We start from the raw sequence: 17,820 nt of genomic DNA, 5'->3' as shown, positions 1-17,820 counted from the left end.
GACATCATAATCTCGTTTTTAAGCAAAGTTTTGGCACAAAGTTGGCACGCCCGTTGGTGACATTCGCATTGTTCATTGTTTCAATGACACTTCAATGAGAAGTTATATTCCTGGAGAAACCCATAGTACCATAATTTCCATCCAGCATGACTCCATTCACGAGAAGCACCATAACCTAACTTGCGCCACAATGTAAGCTGTACAAACGTGAAAGCTACTACCGGCCCTGTATATCGTGTCGATATTTTTACGAAAAGAAAAATGTAACGTCCTACTAGCATATCACAATTTTATAACGAAAAAAAAAAGGTACGTCAGTGACACGTTCACCTTTAATCTAAATTTGGCCATGTGGTCGGACGGCGCGTTACGAAACGTCCTGGCACCTGTTTGTTTCTCCAGGAAGCCCGCCTATTAATAGAAACTGGCTGGACAAATATCTGGGAACGTGTCGGCCCAGTACGCCAGTTTTTCCCTAATCATGCACACTGACCACCTGAGTCACGTAATGACTGAGCAGCATTTCGTGCTAAAGTGGCACTACCACGAGACGACGCTCATCCGTAACCTGCCGTACCTTCTTGAAAACGACATCTTGAGCGACGTTACCATTTCGGTGGGCGCGCACAACGTCCGGGCGCACAGGATCATACTAGCAATGTGTAGCGTGTACTTTCTACAGCTGTTTCAGGTCGGTATTCCGATTTTCCAACCAAAACGAGCCCAAACCGCTGCGAAATTGTCTTCTAAAAATAGCCGATCGCTTTTTCTGGTATACGGTATTTTTAGAAGTTCGGCTATTTTGAGTGCGGACGCCTATTACAATGAAATTGGCCGCGAATGTAACCGTAACCTCACTTTTACTGAATGCCATTCGTCATCTAATCGCCCAAGTAATTTCCCAAAAAATTTAAGGTGGCCAACATACGCCCCTATAACCTATCTGATTTACATGGCAATACAAGTAATCGGGAACATGGTTTTTCTTTGGGTACTTTCAGTAGTAGTCGTCTATAAAATTTAACATTTCTTCAATAAACGCTTTGAAAAATTATGCATCCAATTGAATTTGTTCTGTTTGTTCTTATTAATATTGCGCAGAAACTTGCAAAATTCACTTTAATAAACAGTGAGCAACCCATAGATAATAGAACTTTGGTTCTTTAAAGAAAGCTACCGAAATGATATTATAGCCTTCTTATTGCGTGAAATTTTATTTCGCAATTGACAATTCCGCTTAGTTTCCGATAAGAAAAATCCAAATTATCCAATTCAATTTTAATCTGAAGTTTATCTCTTAATCTACTTTATTATTGTTCATAATACCTAAAAATAATATTGTAACGTACTTATGTACGTTTACAAAGTTAAAGATGCATATTAATCATATAGCTTACACTTACACAAAAATGTTTAAGAAATGCCCCAAATGGCTTAACTGGTGCTAGCCGTCCTCTTAGGAGTACATTCTCCGTTCCAGTCACGCCCTTTGTGCCTTGGCCAGCAATGTTTGTTAATTTTTACTTCTATTTTTGAAATTTTCATTAGGACCTTAGAAATACGCAACACCCCGTAATCGTGCTACACAACGTTGGTATAGATGACGTCAAAGCGATGCTCGCGTTCATGTACAAGGGTCAGTGTGTGGTATCGAAGGAGCAACTGCCGAATTTGCTGTCCGTTGCCAAACTGCTGAAAATTCAGGGGCTTTGCGATATGAAGGTAGGTCCTAACTCGCTATGGTTACGCCTTTAAAATTTTTGATTATAGTTTGATGCATAAACTTAGAAGCACATTGCTTCAGGTACCCGAGAGGGAAGAGCCCGTCCCCGCCGCGGACACCACGGAAACGTTCCAACTCCCGAATTTTGAAAAAGCACCAGACGCGAGTGACAATTACAATTCTACCAGTATTAACGTCAAAAGGCAAAGCGGTGACGCAGGCAGCAACGTAGCGATCAATTTATCGAGCGACAGCAAATCGGTGCGAAGCTCCACGCCCCCTACCTGGGAAAAACCATTACGAGGTAACCATCAGCAATTTCTATCTACTTTTACAAATACAATTTCGAAATCGTGATCTCGTCAACATGTAGTGATGCGCTCTATGGTTGGCCGCATAACTCTGGCAATCATGCTCAATTTTATAAAAGAAGAAGTTTACGATATAACGTCTAACCTCACTTTGAAAAAATTAAAAATAATTTACTTTTTATTTCTATTAATATATAACGCTGCGAAATTTTCATAGATCTCTTCACTCTCGAAAATGGAGAATCGCTATCATGTTTTCGGTTTAAGAAGAAGTTAATCTCATTTTTCTTTATCACACAATATCGTGGTTAACTTATACAGCATCCTTTCGGAGTATTACTCAGAAAAATCCAAAAAAAACCGGAGTTAATTATTTGACTCTATTTCGTTGTTGCCAAGTTTTACTCTCTCTCTCCCTCTCTCTCTCTCTCTCTCTCTCTCTCTCTCTCTCTCTCTGTCTCTCTCCCATGTACGTATTTTTGAATAATGGTATAAATACGTATATTCTCCACAACAACAGAATATATAATATAGAAAAGCCAACAGTAACGTTGGACCAAGGTTTTATATTTGACACCTGCTGAAATAACCTCTACATTGCGCACAGCACCAATTAAATTACAAAAGACACAGAACGAACAACAGATCACAGATTATATGAAGCATTTGACGCATGCCTAGATCAACACTTTTGTGAGAGGAAATACAGGACATGTCAGATGACGTAATCAGTTTTTGTCTGTTGCAGTAACGCCGGAAAACGCGAGCCCATGCTCACCGGAGGGCGACTGCCCGTATCCGAGTTTGCGCAAAGCGCATTCGAGGGAAACATCAGAGACGTGCAAGTGCTTCCTGTGCGGTAAATACCTGAGTAACCAGTACAACTTGCGGGTGCACATGGAAACGCACGAGGAGGCCTACCACGCGTGCCAGTCCTGCCCTCATGTGTCTCGTAGCCGAGACGCATTACGGAAGCATGTGTCGTATCGACATCCCGAAGAATACGTCACGAGGAAACGAAGAAAGACGGACAATTCCTAGACGCGACCACGCGAACACTAGTCCAATATTCAAAACGGAAGGATTCCAGTTGAATCCCACCTCGTGTCGTGTAATAATTTAAATCCGAGTCTCGAGAGTTTTTTTTTTGTACTGCCGTATGGAAAAAAATGTTACCGTTCGATTAAAGAGATTATTTTAATTGACGCAATTTTTGTTTACTCCGAATGCGAAAAGAACACCGCAAATAAATGTCTTTTGGCAATTACAGACGGCGGGGGACAGGCAAGGACCCCACCATATAGAGTCTATGCAGAACGATAAAGGAATTTTTGAAGCAAAATCTGAAAACATGCGCATGAGCGAGATCTAAAGTCTCGTTTTTAATCAACGACCCCCGTATAATTGCAAACAACCGACATGGCCGCTGACAGATCGTCAATAAGTTTCGATGTAGCTTTTTTACGGCAGTATTTTTTCGAAATATGTACGGATCCTATTAAATCTTCAGACAAAAATGAGTGGTGTGGACAGCGTTGTTGAAAAAATATTGTAATTTCATGAAGGAGCAAACTATTGAAAGTATACAAGTTCTGAGTGGAAGTGCTATTACACCACCTTGTATATAAGGTAACACTTACCCGTGTATAGGCACATTCTTTTATTTACAGTTTTGACTACAAAAACAAGTTTTCCAGTGTAAGCAGATATTCAGCAAAAATTAAAAAAAAACAATCGCACAGATTGCTAGTATTCTGTGACATTACCGACAACTCGGCTCGGCGTTGCCAATATTATCCGTATTTCAGAAACTGATATTGTATTTTTACACATAAATCAATTTAAAAAAAAAGGACAATAATACGTTTCAATTAGTGGAAAGTGACGCGTGCGTGAAAGATGATTCTCGACTGTACGAAAATGTTTATCATCAACGTTTATCTGAGCAGGCCTGCTATATTATCCAATAGCTAAATGTTGGTCACCCTTTCCAAAATCTCCTTATCTGTTGATGAAAGAACAAAAATTGGTTATATAGAAAATAGCCTCCTTGATGGAGTCAAATCCACTTTGTAATTGCGTCATAATTGTCTTCCAGTTTGTCGCAATTTTTATGGAATATTTTAACGGATTTTTCTGCGTGAAACACCAAAATAAGATCAATAACTAATGCTACACGTTTTTATTAGAAAAAAAAAACTAACATCCACAGACATCATAAATGCGTTATTTAACCTCACAAATTTTTGAAAAAAAAAAAAAGTTAAATGGGATAAATCTAAAACTAACCAATTTTTATTTAACGACATAAAGTTGCGTCGATTTGGGATAAAGAAGGGGCAATCATTTTTAACTTTCGCCTGTACATCGGGTCCTCGGCAACTGGGTTGCGTTCCAAGTAAACGGTCGCCAAATTTTTATGATTCGCCAGATTATTGATGGAATTCCAATCGTTTACCTTATTGTCATTCATCTGAAAGGGTAAAAAGTGAATTTCACTTTGGCGTACTTGGTTAAAGTCGCGTGTTTACCCAAAATTCCGCTAAATTTTCCAACGCTTCGATGTTCTCAATCACGCTTATCTGATTTTGACCCAAATCTAAGGTTTCAAGCTTTTTGTTGGAGTCGAGATTCTCCAGTTTCGTGATGCCATTTTCCGAGAGATAAAGCTCAGTCAGTTCAGTTAATTTGTCCAAATTTTCAATTTTGGTCAGCCTGTTACTCTGCAAGCTGAGGCAGGTTAAGTTCACCAAGGAGTCGAGGTGTTCAATTTTGGTTATCTTGTTCTTTCCCAGGTACAAGTAGTTGAGAGACGTCAAACCATCAATGTTTTCAATTTCCTGATACAAATATTGATATTTTAGGAGAAAAACTATTGATTATTTTATTTTACATTTTAGAAAAAAAAACAAAAATGCAAAAGTTGTAGCATTAAGATATAATATTACATATTTACTTATATACAAGTTGGGTCAAAAAAGCATGGTATACCCAAGTTTTTTAAATATTCCAAGTTCCAATTAAAAAAACATATATACATACATTGATATACTTTTTTTGTCACACCTTGTATATAAATAAGCATATAATATTAAATCTACACAATACAGCCTGCAACTTTTGTATTAAACTGTTTTGCCTAAAATTTAAAATAAAAAAGTTAGGAGGGAGTAACATTTATAATGGATCACCCGTTACCCTTATTTTGTTGTCTCCTAGCTCTAACAGTGTCAAGTTCTTTAATTCATTCAAGTTTTGGATTTTGCTGATTTTATTGGAGGACAGATATAATTTCTTCAGGTTAACAAGATCGTCCAAACCTTCTATCTCCCGTATTCGGTTGAATGACATGTCAAGTATTCTAAAAATGTCCGTGTAAATCTCTCACTACAGTGTCCAAACTCAAACTCACTCCAAATTTACCAAAGCACTAAGGTTTTCAAGTTTAGTTATTTGGTTATCGTAAAGCTCAAGCTCTTTCAGGGTGGTCAGCGTGTTCAAATTTTCAATCTTTGTGATCAAATTCCATCTAAGATAGAGCCTTTCAATTTGGGTGAGAGGTTCCAGGTTTTGAATTTTACCAATTCTGCCATGATTTAAGTCTAACTCTAATGTTTCCGGATCGACGACAATTATATCGTTAACGGTAAGGTCGTGACCGTGACCGTGCCTCGAATCACCAGATTCCGATGGAATGGACTCTTCCGGTTGAACCTCATCCACAGCATCCTCTACTGTAAACAAACATAGCTACCAGTTGTCGTCACCGCAAAGAATAATAAACCAACCTTGGCTTTCTTTATTGGGCACCGGCATTTCGCAGGTAAAGCGTTTTCTTATAGTTTATCGTCGTTTATTGTAGTTACAATTAAATAACTGGCGATATTCTGTGAAAACTTGACACTCCGAATGCTTGAGAATGTGTATGTTCATCCGAACTACTGTCGTAGATTGTTTCGGGAAATCCGCGAATTCTATTTATTTACTTATATATTACCTAATAACGTCACGTTATTTAAATATAATATAGGCATACGAAACTATTATTTTCGCCGAAAATTCGGAGACAATAATTTATAGTTGTAGTTCATTTGGACTACCAAGAAAATGACCTAAAATATTTTACTTGAAATATAAATTTTATTAGCGGATTGGCAATTGCAGCATAAAAAAAATTAGCGAAAATTATGATATTCCTAGGTATCGACGGCAACTGCAATAGAATTAGGGTTGAATAAGGGATCGATAATTTTGAATATGGCGGTTTTCCTAGTGTTGTGTGTCACTGACACAGAACTGTCCAACTGTCCCGCGCACGCCCAGATTGCCTCTTTCGGAACAGTTTCCATCTTGATCACATGTGAGTATTAGTTTTTTATTTAATAATCGGAAAAGTGATCAATAAAGGTGATTATTGCGCACATTCAGCGGAATAGCGGGCGAATTTTCTTCTAAATTCGAGGTGTTACCGGCGTTGCAGGAATCGAGTGTTATTTTCGGCGTTTTTTTTTAGGTTGTTTGACAGGGTATGATTTGGCCGTATTCGCGCCATGTTGCTTGGAATATCGCGGCGGTTTTCGAATAAATTCGCGGTAATTCCGCTCGAATTTCGCGTGTCGGCGAATTCTGGACCTCGATAAACGCGGCGCGTCCTATTTAATCGAAACTATAGTCTCGAAACGTTAGTTTTTCACGTCCGGCGAGCGCGGGTATCGGTGCCGCGTGTACAGATTTATCTCGCAGCTTTTTAGCCGCCCCAAGTGGCTAAGGACGTTTGATTTTTGTGTTCGCAGATTATCAGATACAGTCTGCCGGCAGCAAACCGCCCGTATCACGATGGCCGATATCGATGACACCCACTTCGAGACCGGAGACTCCGGCGCCTCGGCCACCTACCCCATGCAATGTTCCGCTCTGCGCAAGAACGGGTTCGTTATGTTAAAAGGCAGACCGTGTAAAATTGTTGAAATGTCCACTTCAAAGACCGGCAAACACGGACACGCCAAAGTTCACTTGGTCGGTATCGATATATTCTCAGGTGAGATTTTTAGAGATCCGTCGTTGATTGACCTCTTCCGATAACGCCGGTCGTCTCTTGGATGCGTTCTTGTCATATTTCTCAGGTTTTCGCATTGTAAGAATATTGACGATTATGTGTTGGAAAATTATTGTTTTATATATTGATTGGTTTTCTGATCTCTGACAAAAACGCATCCGAAATAGGACCGGCCTTGGTGGCCTTTGACTAAAGAATAAACGTGGTACAGAAGCGCCAAAAGAAATTTTTGGGTTTGGAAACTCAAAAAGCTCGAAAATTTTCATTCAATCGCATTCAAAAAAGTATGAAAGGTAGAATTATTTTAGTTGTATTTTGCATTGTATTTTTATTTTTTTACCTTCATCGATTTTCATAATTTGATTTTAGCCTACCATATACCTGGTAGGTTATGGTTTATATAGTTTGTCAACATATTTTGTCTTTGTCCGACAACAAAGCTTAATAATAATAATTGTGTTATGTTTTGACATGCAAAATTCAAATTTGATATCCTTTTATGAGGAGCCTTGGCTGTAAGGGAGAAAACGAAGATTGTGTTATTCTGTGAAAGGTGCCGCATAACCCGGGAAAAATCTTGTATCTAGGTAAAAAATATGAAGATATTTGTCCTTCTACGCACAACATGGACGTGCCCCATGTTAAACGCGAAGACTACCAATTGACCGACATCTCCGACGACGGCTATCTCTCCCTCATGTCAGACAACGGCGATCTGCGCGAGGACCTCAAAGTGCCGGAAGGCGAGGTCGGTGCGCAGCTGCGTACGGAATACGACGCCGGCAAAGACATACTCTGTACCGTATTGAAGTCTTGCGGCGAAGAGGTGAGAGGAAATCTGCCTTATATGCAACGTTCGTTTAATCAATTCCGCGTTTGTGTCGTTTTTCAGGTAGTGATCGCGGTGAAAACAAATACCGCGCTGGATAAATAATGTCATGGAACCCTGGCGGGGGCCCCGTAAATCGAGTACATGAGCGCGGTACCACTACCAAGTCCGTAGGTCCCCGCCGTTAAACCTAAGCTACACTTATATTTGTATTGGACCAGTTGTGTAAAACAAAACAGCTTACCTAAAACAAACAAAAAAATAAATAAATAAAACTAAATAAAAAACGTTGGAGTGCCGCCGCCGCCCCGGTTCGCCCGACCCGGCCTGACGGGGAGTAAGAGGGGGGGGGGGGGGGGGCGGTGGATGTGGTGTTTTAAAAAATAATAAAAAAAAATATCCTTGCGTCTCTGTATACTTTTTCGTTGGCCAACCAAAATAAATAAATAAATAAACAAAAATGCAATGCAACCGCAAAAAAAACAGCTGTACCAGTTCAATAAACTTTGTTTAATTTTAAAAAACGTTTATTGTAAATTTTTTAAGTCACTTTTTTTACCGTCTCGTATTTTAGAAACACCTTTTTCTGCGTGCGTTTTTTTCCTCTTGCGGGACAATCGTTTTTTGATACTTTTTACGTTTTGGATATTTTCCGGCTCAGTTCCAGACAGAATTAGGTGATTCTAGACGTTCTTGTTGACATAATTTAAATGAATAATAAAGTATAGCATTTTTTAAAAGACTTGTTTTTGATATATTGTTTTCGAGTAGGTTGGATTTTTTTTAGGGCCTTTTCGACCGCAGGGTCGGTTTGCGCAATAATTTTTAACGGAAATTGGATGAAAATATAAAAATGACATTCGATCCAGGGTTTTCATTTATCTCTCATGTGGAACATCTACCGACCGTCATTGGACGAACAAGGTACGCAAACATCTAAGTCAACTAAATATTCTTAATTTGCACCTAAATTTTTGCGCTAGAGTCTTCTTAAAATAGTAATTGTTACGCGACATATTATCGAGTATTATGATAAAACCGTCGCAAAAGGAAAATGATAACATTGATAATAATAAACTTTCCATTGGACAGTGCAATGTCCTTCCAGTTCTTCTTTAAATTAAATATTTCACACTAAACAAAGAATGTCAGCACTTAAAACCATTCTTACTGAATATATGACATCAAGGGCTTATTAAATACGATGGATAAAAAAAATTCACCACATGGAATGTTAATTACCTAGATGGTATACTCTTACGTCACGCATATGACGTAACAGCTTACATGGGCAAACCGTAGTTTCCGCATGTCGCAGATAATAGGCCCAGAATAATTTGTACGTTTTTAGAGTTTGATTTTTTCTTTGCGTGCATTTTCTTAAATTTAATAACTCTGTGTAATTGTGTAACTTAAGTAATTAATTTTTATAAAAGCGTAGAACCTTTTTCTGTAGCGATGGTTTTTGAACTAAACACAGAATCTGAAAATAGTTTGGTCTGTGAACTAAATGCGACCGCCCAATGAGCAAAGATTACATTTATTGGAATTTTAGAGGGGCGTAAAAACTTTTCTTATCATTAGAACTGTATTAAACGTGAAACGGATAGCGCAAAATAATAGGCAATATATGACGATCTTATCTAACATACTTGAGTTAGCCACTTAAATAAGTTATGTCTGACGACAGTTTGTAGTACAACAAATAAACGTCGGAAATTGACAAGATCCAGTAAGGATAAGACAGAAGCCGCAAAACGGTTTGTTGATGAAAACTTAGGATACGATCACATATAAATGAAAATTAAACCTTAAATTTTAAAATGTAAATGTTTATCTTACCGTTATTTTCCGATCTTTTGCTTTCTTCGTTCTTTGTAAAATGTAATTAACAGCTCACTGAACTAACTAACCAACACAAATCTAGGCTATCCTATCACAGCATGTAGCTTGAATTCCGTAACATTTTTGTGCATGGTTACTCCGATAGAAACTGCGAATGGGCTTGGTTAAACATACCGCAAAACATCGCATAATAACTCTTGTCAGCCCTCCTGCTATTTAGTTATGGTCGACCATAATAAAAGACTAGGAACGGTCATTTGAAACTAATTCCTAAGTCCCAATCAAATCGAAAATTCAAAAAAATCGGATTTACTATTATCTACTTACCAGTTTTTGCTTTTTTGCCTTTATATCATCAGAGGGACGTCGCAGCAAACAACAAGAGTACAAAACAACACTATTTCACTGTTATTTTAAATCCGATAGTTTCTAAATTACGAAGATGCGGATGCGTTAAAAGACGCGCGTCTGCATAACACGATGCCCATTGCAGACATCTACGTAATAGACTGTCGCTGTTTTGACTCATCGTGCATGGCCCGCTCGAAATAAGGTTTATTCGTAACTTGAATAGAATTTGGATGGTGTTGTTTTGACTCTTAATGCGATAAAACTCCGACCAATTTTCATAATAACGCGACTTTGCTATATGAATTTTGGAGAATAAGAAATGGTCAGCCTACTTGTGGGTCCTCCGGGTAATAATAAAATTCAACACATCTCTATTAAATACTTAATTATGGTTGAACTAGTCATATAATTGAAATAAAATTAGATACACATTTATCACACACACCTTTGTATGATTCGTACTCCCAGCGGTAAAAAACTTACGTATGTTTTTAAAATCGCAACATTAGGGGCATTTTGTCGTCTTATTACCCTTCTTCTGTTTAAACTAATTCCCGTACAGCTGCCTTTGAAAATAAAAAAAAATATTTTCACTCCTAATAATACAAGGATCCTTGTAATAACAATTTTTACATATTACTTGCGTCCTATTCGCACACACAAGTAAGGTTACATATATATATATATATATATATATATATATATATATATATATATATATATATATATATAATTTATTATTTATTTATTTTTATTATTTTTATTATCAACGCTTTGGTGATACATTTTCACTGATGACCTATGAACCTCACAAAAGATATTCGTACGAGGTTAACGCCAAAATTTCCCGGCCTGACATATATGCAGCTCCAGTATCACGATAAAACTTTGTCTTCTTTTGAATATATATCTTAATAGGCTGCGAAAAAAAAAATTGAAGTCTTGCGTCAAATAGTTTTTTATTGACAGCATTTTAAACAAGACGTGTCCGAAAAAATGTCGCAAGTAACGCAAATTGAGTATGGAGCAGCAATAAAGTTTTTGACAAAAAGGGTTAGCACCTAAAATTATTAGAGAAAGGCTGGATGGTGTGTACGGCCAAAGTTCTTCTTCTTATTCTGTAGTGAAAGAATGGGCAAAACGTTTTCGAATGGGGCAGGAGTCCTTTGAAGATGATTCAAGAACTGGTCGACCAGTGGAGGTCATAACGGAAGATATTGTTGCGATTGTGGAAGAGGTGGTATTGAGTGATAGACGTTTAAAGGTCAAGGAAATCTCAGAAATTATTAAGCTTTCTCGCAATTCCACAATGACGTTCCAGAACAGTACTTCGGTACTTCGTGCATACAAATGCTGAAAGCTGACGGATTTGTGTAGAGTTTCATCGGTTATTATTAGTCCATGCAGTGAAAAATCCATTCTTATTTTTAAATGCAACTCTTAAAATACAACAGTCCGCACGGCACAGCTCTTGTGGGCTAACAACTTAAATACGGCACTGGCTTGTGGTACACGTGCCGAAAAGAATGGTCCCTTTCGCTTTACCACGGGCGGGGCTTAAACACATTCTGAAGTCAAAACCATAAAAGGTTGTAAAAATGGTATTTCGTTTGGAGAACTCTAACTATTTTATTATATCTACTATATACAGGTACACACAGGCGCATATCCTCTTTTCGCTCTCTCTATCAACTGACAGTTCTAGGCCGGTAATGTTAGGGACCAGAATACGTCTATTTTGAAGTCGACTATTCAACGTAGCACATATCCTCGAATTGGGGCTCGCGCGCAAAAACAAAAACCAACGCGTTAGAAACTGTTTATTCAATGACTGACGCCCACCAAAATAAAAGACACTTTTTTTTGCGAAACAATTTGTAGGTACGTAAAACATGGCCGACAACAAAATCGGTGGCGTCGCAACCCCGGCCCGGTCGAATTGGCCAGGACGGGGGGGCCGCTCGATACATAAAAATATCGTAAAAAGGCGCCCTACAACTGCAAGAGGTAAAAAAAATCTCCACGGGGGAAAAAATCGTTTTTTTAGTATGACAATAAACACTGAGTATAAGTCTAGACATGCAAACATTACATCTATGTTTTTTTACTTATATTTCTGTATAAGTCCTCCTCACTGGCGCGCGCTATGCCCCCTCCGTGCCGCGCATCGCTTAATACTTCCATAACGGACGAGAAAACGAAAATGCGGTAAGGTTTGGAACCTCCTAAAATTACGTCAACCATCCCCGCCCCGTTCACGCGGTTAAAACCCCGGTCGGCGGGCGGGGGGGGCCTTTTCCATCGTAATAATATATATATTATTCAATGCGGGTCGCACTCTATCAGTTTTTTTAACTCCTTTTTATCATTAACAAATACGATAATATAATCTAAGCAAATTTTTATGATATTGCGATTGACAAATATGTAAAAATTACAAGAAGTAGTCGGGCGTTCGACGAGTGACGTGGGGCTCCCCGCGTCTGGGTGCAGGGTCAAATTGCAAGCTGGGGAAAAATAAATTGGCTGTGAGAAAAGAGCTCTCGGTCAAACTGAATGATTTATGATTAATTGAAAATGTTTAAACGCTAGAATCTCGAGCACGAAATTTTAATCCTAACCTCTTTGTTAAGTTACAGGGTGTTTTATTTATTATCTGAATAGAAAATTTATTAATTTTTTATTACTACCGATTAAAGTAATTTTCAATAGGTTTGAAAATGTCAGACTGGTAGCTTTCAAAAAATCAAAATTGTTTTTTTCCACATATCTCTCTATCCCGCCTGCAGGCAATTCTATTTTGAAACGATTTTTGCTTGCAATTTTTGTACTTAATCCTTCTCGTGCCTAAATTAACCTATGAAAATTTTTCTTGGTACACTTTTTCTAAAAAAAATTCGTGTACTGGAAAAATTTTTCGTAATTAATTTGACGATAAAGGGTAAGTGGAAAGGTGCGAGAACTCAAAATTCTTAACGATATATATTTTTTTAATTTAAAATTGTTGCCAATTCCGTCAGTGGAGTAAAATTTGAAAATTGTCAACTAAGTTGAGATATATAGTCGCCACATTTCTACATTATGTAAAATGTCTTATGGGCTAAATGCAAATAAAAACATATTTAATTTAAAAGTACGAAAAAAAAATACTCTCGGAGGCATGCATCCTTTCCAAAGTTGAGAAGGTTGAATATTTGCGTTAAAATGGCTCAAAACTAAATACTGGTTACAATTTTTACTCGCAATTGTTGTATTTAAGGTTATAAAATATTTTTTAGCAACGTACCTGAAAGATCGTTTCAGTATGAAATTCACAATGCTCCTCTAAAGACGAAATACATACTGGGCATGCCCCAGCATGATTCTTGTAGATTTGAACGCTGCTTTAGCTATAATGCCATTATGCTTTATAATAATTATAATATCTATTTTGAATCCAGCTCAGTTCTAGTACTTCGGAAAAAAAAGTATCTGTCCTAATCAAATTAATATTTTACCAATAATTAATTTTTAGACTCTTATTGTTATTATAGGTTATCGTTCCACTATTATTGTAATATTCGGTTAATGTTGAGTAGCTGAGACTAAGATCTTAAGGTAGACTTTTGAGATGTATAACTAAATAATTTAAATATCTCAATAAAGGCTACTATTATAACTAAAAAAAAAATAAAACAAAAATTAGAATTAATTTAAAAGGAAATTTTAGATCACACCAATAAAATTAGGAATTTCGTTCATATGGGACGATGTAGAAGTCATTTATTTTTTAATGTGCCACCCTCAAACTTTAATGATAAAATCAATCAAATAAGGATTTTGCAATTTGATTTTTTTTTAAATATTTGCTTGCTTAATAATGGTGCAACAAACATGAAATTGGTCATTGCCCATTAAAGATCTATAGTTAATTTTTCCAATAAGTTTGAATTTGAACAAATTATTTAAAAATGCAAATTACTTATTAATTAAAAAAAAAAATCTTCACGCTTTGGTACTGTGACCACCTTTAAATCTAAACAACTTTTCGTAATAGCAATTTGGGGAATTTTATGAACTATCCTGTATACCGTTGTAAGTGCAACAACTACCATCAATAATTTTAGTACACCTATTAATATACCAGTGTGGCACCCTTAAGTGACCGCACTGTCTATCAGCAGCATTCCAGCAATTTTTAAGCAAAACACCCTGCATCCAAAAGGTTCGATGAAAAATCTTGATATTTCGAGATCCCAATTCCAGAGTTTAAATTATTTTGCACTTACAATGAATACTTCAAAGCGTCGTCTAGTTCCATGATGGCCGCCTGGTTGCCGCAGCGGTAGCAATAGTTAGGGGCGCTGAATATGGTGACGACATTACGGTCGTGGCACCAGTTGTAACCCTCCATGACGAGCTGATGGGCGCGAGAGACGAGCGTCAGCCCGTTCGAGTGGTTAAACGACTCGGAAATGTCCTGGCCGAAGGTGTATCCTGCACCGCGGGGGCTTATGCCCCATCCGCCGCGATCGTCTGGGTCGGACCACAACAGGTCACACATGGGGCCCTCATGTGGTACCTACGGTTAACCGTAACAAAAAAATTGAAGCGTTATGGAGAAATATACGAAACAATAAACCAAAGAGAGGGAAAAATATGAAAAAACGAAAAGAAAAAAGAAAAATAAATTTTTGTACATATCCTAATATTTGCCTTTGATTCAACTGACGAACGAAAATGAAAAATATAGAAAAAGGTAGACAAGGGTAGAGAAATAAATCTAGCAAACGGAAAGGCAATAGTAAAACAAACACATCCTTTGGTCTTAAATTTTGCATATTGCATCGAAATATAAAGATAAATATGAAATGCATCGAAAAAAAAACAGACAAGAGTAAAAAAAGGAAAAATATTAAATAACGACAAAGAAAAAGTTATAAAAGCGTCCACAACTGCCAGCAATTATTGAAATAGCTTTAATATTACCTACAAAAAATAAATTTTTGTTTTTCTAAAAAAAAAGGTAATAATAGCTGATAGGACAACTGGACACATTCATTTCATTTTAGGCTGCGAAGTATGCGGTGTGACAATGATAAATTAAATTCCAACAATGTAAAAAAAAAGCAAATGATTTTCATAAAAAACTTATTTATATACCCACACAATTTAAAACTCTACTGTAACTGCTCCCAATCTATTAAGCTTTTAATATTGATATGGAAGTAATTGTTATTAAGATTTATGGACTCTAAAAAAACCAATTTAGGTAAAAAATATAAAATCAATATACAATATACTTGTTTAAAGATCCTCAATTATATGCAAATTTATTTATTTCTTAAAGCAATAAAAAAATTATATATTTTTAATTGGATAAAAACTCTGCCTAATCTTCAAAGATTTTTTCACAATAGATACGTAAGCCAGTGCTTAATTAGACATATATAAAATAATCCCCCTAAACAAACTTGGTGTTCATTTCTGTATTAATTTTTATATTTTCACCAAGTAATAATAATCAGCAAAAGTCCCTATAAACCGCACACAAAGAAATGATTTTTCTATTAAAAAACACTGATGAACAATTCCAACGATATGATGCAAAGTACCGCGAAATATTGAAATAATGATAAGTGCATCACCACTATCTGACCTTGAAACTGACTCATTATTCACCTGCCCCAATCTAATTTTAAAATTTAAATTGGATAGTAGCTGACTAATTACTCTTATCAGTTTAAGAAAAAACGGAAACTAACCTATATGGACAAAATAATCCTATTCGAACAGGGTCACTAATTACTATTAATTGGTCACTTACCTCTTGTAAACGATCTAAAGCGCGAATGTGATCCAAAGTGTCAATACTGGGACTCAAACCTCCGTGCAAACAAAATATTTGGCCGTCAACGAGGGCGGTCAAGGGCAAATAATCAAACAAATCTGTGAAATACTTCCACACATTGGCGTTGCCGTATTTCCGCAAGCACTCATCATAGAAACCATACACTTGTGTAATTTGCCTAGATTCGTGGTTACCCCTGAGAATTGTAATCCTTTCCCTATATCGAACCTTAAGGGCGACCAACAGGGTGACCGTTTCTACTGAGTAATAACCACGGTCAACATAATCACCCATGAAAAGATAATTGGTGTCGGGGCTGCGGCCCCCTATCCTGAACAGTTCCATCAGGTCGTGAAACTGACCGTGTACGTCTCCGCACACAGTCACCGGACATTTTACCTCTTGTACGTTTGATTCTTTTGATAATATTTCTTTCGCCTGAAATGAAAAACAACACGCAATGACCAAGCTGGTTGATTACGAAAAAACCGCGGGGACAAACGTAAATTACACCGCACCGTAGATTACCTTATCGCATAGCGTTTTAACTTGATTTTCAGTCAACTGCTTGCAATCATTTAGCTGTTCAATCCACTGGTCTAGTTCCTTACACGAAACTTTATCGTCCATTTCGGATATTTTCTTGATAAATATGAAAACGAAAACACTTTAACGTCTATCCTAATACGCCAAATAACGATATATTACTAACGAACTAAACGATTAATTTTGGTATGTACTTTTAACTATGATCACAACAGAAAAACGGGGAAAATGGCGTTGGTTCATGGATTTTGACTAACTTGATAAGACATCGCGCAGACGCGAGACCTCCCCAGGGCAGCGGGAAATACAAATCGTGACCGAAATTAGGAAATTATTGCGATCGATTAACGTTTCTAACGAAGCCTTTGTAAATTGTTTTACCTCATCGGTTTTGCCCTCGACATCTACATGTTCTTTTCTCGATTCAGCTAAGGGAATTACTTTGAACGGTGTCGAATGTTCGATCTTTTTCATTTCGGAGATTCCGTTTTAGAATAATTTTGACATAACATGAGATCTTGTCAAGGTCGTTTGGTTTTGAACAGGTTTCGCTTTGGGACGACTTAATAATTATCAGGCAATTTTTATCTACGAGATTAATATGCAGAAAAAGGCGCGAGTAAAAGTATGTTTTCATTTTTCTGTACTACCATTTTTATTATATTATTATTATATATTATATATTAAACAATTATAAAGAAAAAAAACCGAAGACAATAACTTACGAAATCGAAAGGAATACATTTTCAATGTTGATCTTTGATACGTATAAAGAAAATATGTGCATGGCTATTACACATAAGTACGTCACGAATTGTTCAAAGGCGACGAGCAATCTTTGTCAATCGATATTTAGGCTATCCGTGTGAATTTCGTAGTCTATGGAATTTAAGGTTCTAAACTTTTAAGTCAGTACAAATATTCTAAAATTATTGAATTGAGACTTTAATTACATTTATTAAGAAAAAAATTCGACAATGCCAACGGAAAAATCTGACGTCAAACAAATGGTTTTGGCGAAGGCGGTGTATGATTTTATCCAATATCCGAAAGAGTTTAAAAGTCAGTCTGCCAGAAACTGTGCCGCATCCCAATTAGGTGGAATTGATTGTGGGGGACGAAAACGTAATTATGTACCGTTGAAATTTGCGAACTAATAGCAATGAGCAATTGATGCCAGAAACAACAACAACAAATGTAAGACTTACATATTGAATATAGGATCAATGAATGTCGACAGCCCCAGCACATTAAAACCAAAACACGAATTTTACGCTCACAAACGCTAGGCATTGAAATGCAAATATTAGCCAGACTCAAGGTTTTCGA

General features: G+C 36.9%; 4 protein-coding genes and 1 long non-coding RNA gene across 8 annotated transcripts; 2 read left to right on the top strand and 3 right to left on the bottom strand.

Moving 5' to 3' along the window:
- The first annotated feature begins 176 nt into the window (after nucleotides 1-176).
- LOC132699485 (protein bric-a-brac 2-like) lies at nucleotides 177-3,217 on the top strand. Of its 2 annotated transcripts, XM_060666235.1 has the most exons (5): nucleotides 177-309; nucleotides 403-691; nucleotides 1,549-1,722; nucleotides 1,805-2,027; nucleotides 2,783-3,217. In XM_060666235.1, the coding sequence occupies exons 2-5, from the start codon at nucleotides 482-484 to the stop codon at nucleotides 3,073-3,075; spliced, it is 900 nt and encodes a 299-aa protein (XP_060522218.1). In that variant the 5' UTR covers nucleotides 177-309; nucleotides 403-481; the 3' UTR covers nucleotides 3,076-3,217. The 2 variants fall into 2 exon arrangements, with proteins under 2 accessions (XP_060522218.1, XP_060522217.1); XM_060666234.1 differs by lacking the exon at nucleotides 177-309 and having other exon boundaries at nucleotides 353-691.
- LOC132699486 (uncharacterized) lies at nucleotides 1,616-3,783 on the bottom strand. The gene is made up of 3 exons (XR_009618511.1): nucleotides 3,675-3,783; nucleotides 1,809-2,007; nucleotides 1,616-1,749 (listed from the first exon to the last, which is right to left on the bottom strand). It is a non-coding gene; the product is annotated as an uncharacterized LOC132699486 (long non-coding RNA).
- A 418-nt stretch (nucleotides 3,784-4,201) lies between these two features.
- Nucleotides 4,202-5,992, bottom strand: LOC132699649 (protein phosphatase 1 regulatory subunit 7-like). 2 transcript variants are annotated; one of them, XM_060666487.1, is made up of 5 exons: nucleotides 5,823-5,992; nucleotides 5,447-5,765; nucleotides 5,233-5,395; nucleotides 4,566-4,874; nucleotides 4,202-4,507 (listed from the first exon to the last, which is right to left on the bottom strand). In XM_060666487.1, exons 1-5 carry the CDS (start codon nucleotides 5,848-5,850, stop codon nucleotides 4,334-4,336), a joined length of 993 nt encoding a protein of 330 aa, XP_060522470.1. In that variant the 5' UTR covers nucleotides 5,851-5,992; the 3' UTR covers nucleotides 4,202-4,333. The 2 variants fall into 2 exon arrangements, with proteins under 2 accessions (XP_060522470.1, XP_060522469.1); XM_060666486.1 differs by having other exon boundaries at nucleotides 5,447-5,768; nucleotides 5,823-5,981.
- A 292-nt stretch (nucleotides 5,993-6,284) lies between these two features.
- On the top strand, nucleotides 6,285-8,783 carry LOC132699650 (eukaryotic translation initiation factor 5A). The gene is made up of 4 exons (XM_060666488.1): nucleotides 6,285-6,394; nucleotides 6,828-7,072; nucleotides 7,678-7,916; nucleotides 7,983-8,783. Exons 2-4 carry the CDS (start codon nucleotides 6,871-6,873, stop codon nucleotides 8,022-8,024), a joined length of 483 nt encoding a protein of 160 aa, XP_060522471.1. The 5' UTR covers nucleotides 6,285-6,394; nucleotides 6,828-6,870; the 3' UTR covers nucleotides 8,025-8,783.
- A 3,117-nt stretch (nucleotides 8,784-11,900) lies between these two features.
- LOC132699539 (serine/threonine-protein phosphatase 2A catalytic subunit beta isoform) lies at nucleotides 11,901-17,246 on the bottom strand. Of its 2 annotated transcripts, none has more exons than XM_060666318.1 (5): nucleotides 17,217-17,246; nucleotides 16,474-16,587; nucleotides 15,922-16,383; nucleotides 14,384-14,676; nucleotides 11,901-12,622 (listed from the first exon to the last, which is right to left on the bottom strand). In XM_060666318.1, the coding sequence occupies exons 2-5, from the start codon at nucleotides 16,573-16,575 to the stop codon at nucleotides 12,550-12,552; spliced, it is 930 nt and encodes a 309-aa protein (XP_060522301.1). In that variant the 5' UTR covers nucleotides 16,576-16,587; nucleotides 17,217-17,246; the 3' UTR covers nucleotides 11,901-12,549. The 2 variants fall into 2 exon arrangements, with proteins under 2 accessions (XP_060522301.1, XP_060522300.1); XM_060666317.1 differs by lacking the exon at nucleotides 17,217-17,246 and adding an exon at nucleotides 16,873-17,012 and having other exon boundaries at nucleotides 11,902-12,622.
- Nucleotides 17,247-17,820: the final 574 nt, after the last annotated feature.

This window comes from Cylas formicarius, unplaced genomic scaffold, assembly GCF_029955315.1.
Source record: "Cylas formicarius isolate icCylForm1 unplaced genomic scaffold, icCylForm1.1 PGA_scaffold_3__17_contigs__length_32017465, whole genome shotgun sequence".
NCBI classification, from domain to species: Eukaryota; Metazoa; Arthropoda; class Insecta; order Coleoptera; family Brentidae; genus Cylas; species Cylas formicarius.
The sequence above is the reverse complement of the archived record's forward strand: the minus strand, read 5'-3'. Positions and strand labels throughout refer to the sequence as shown.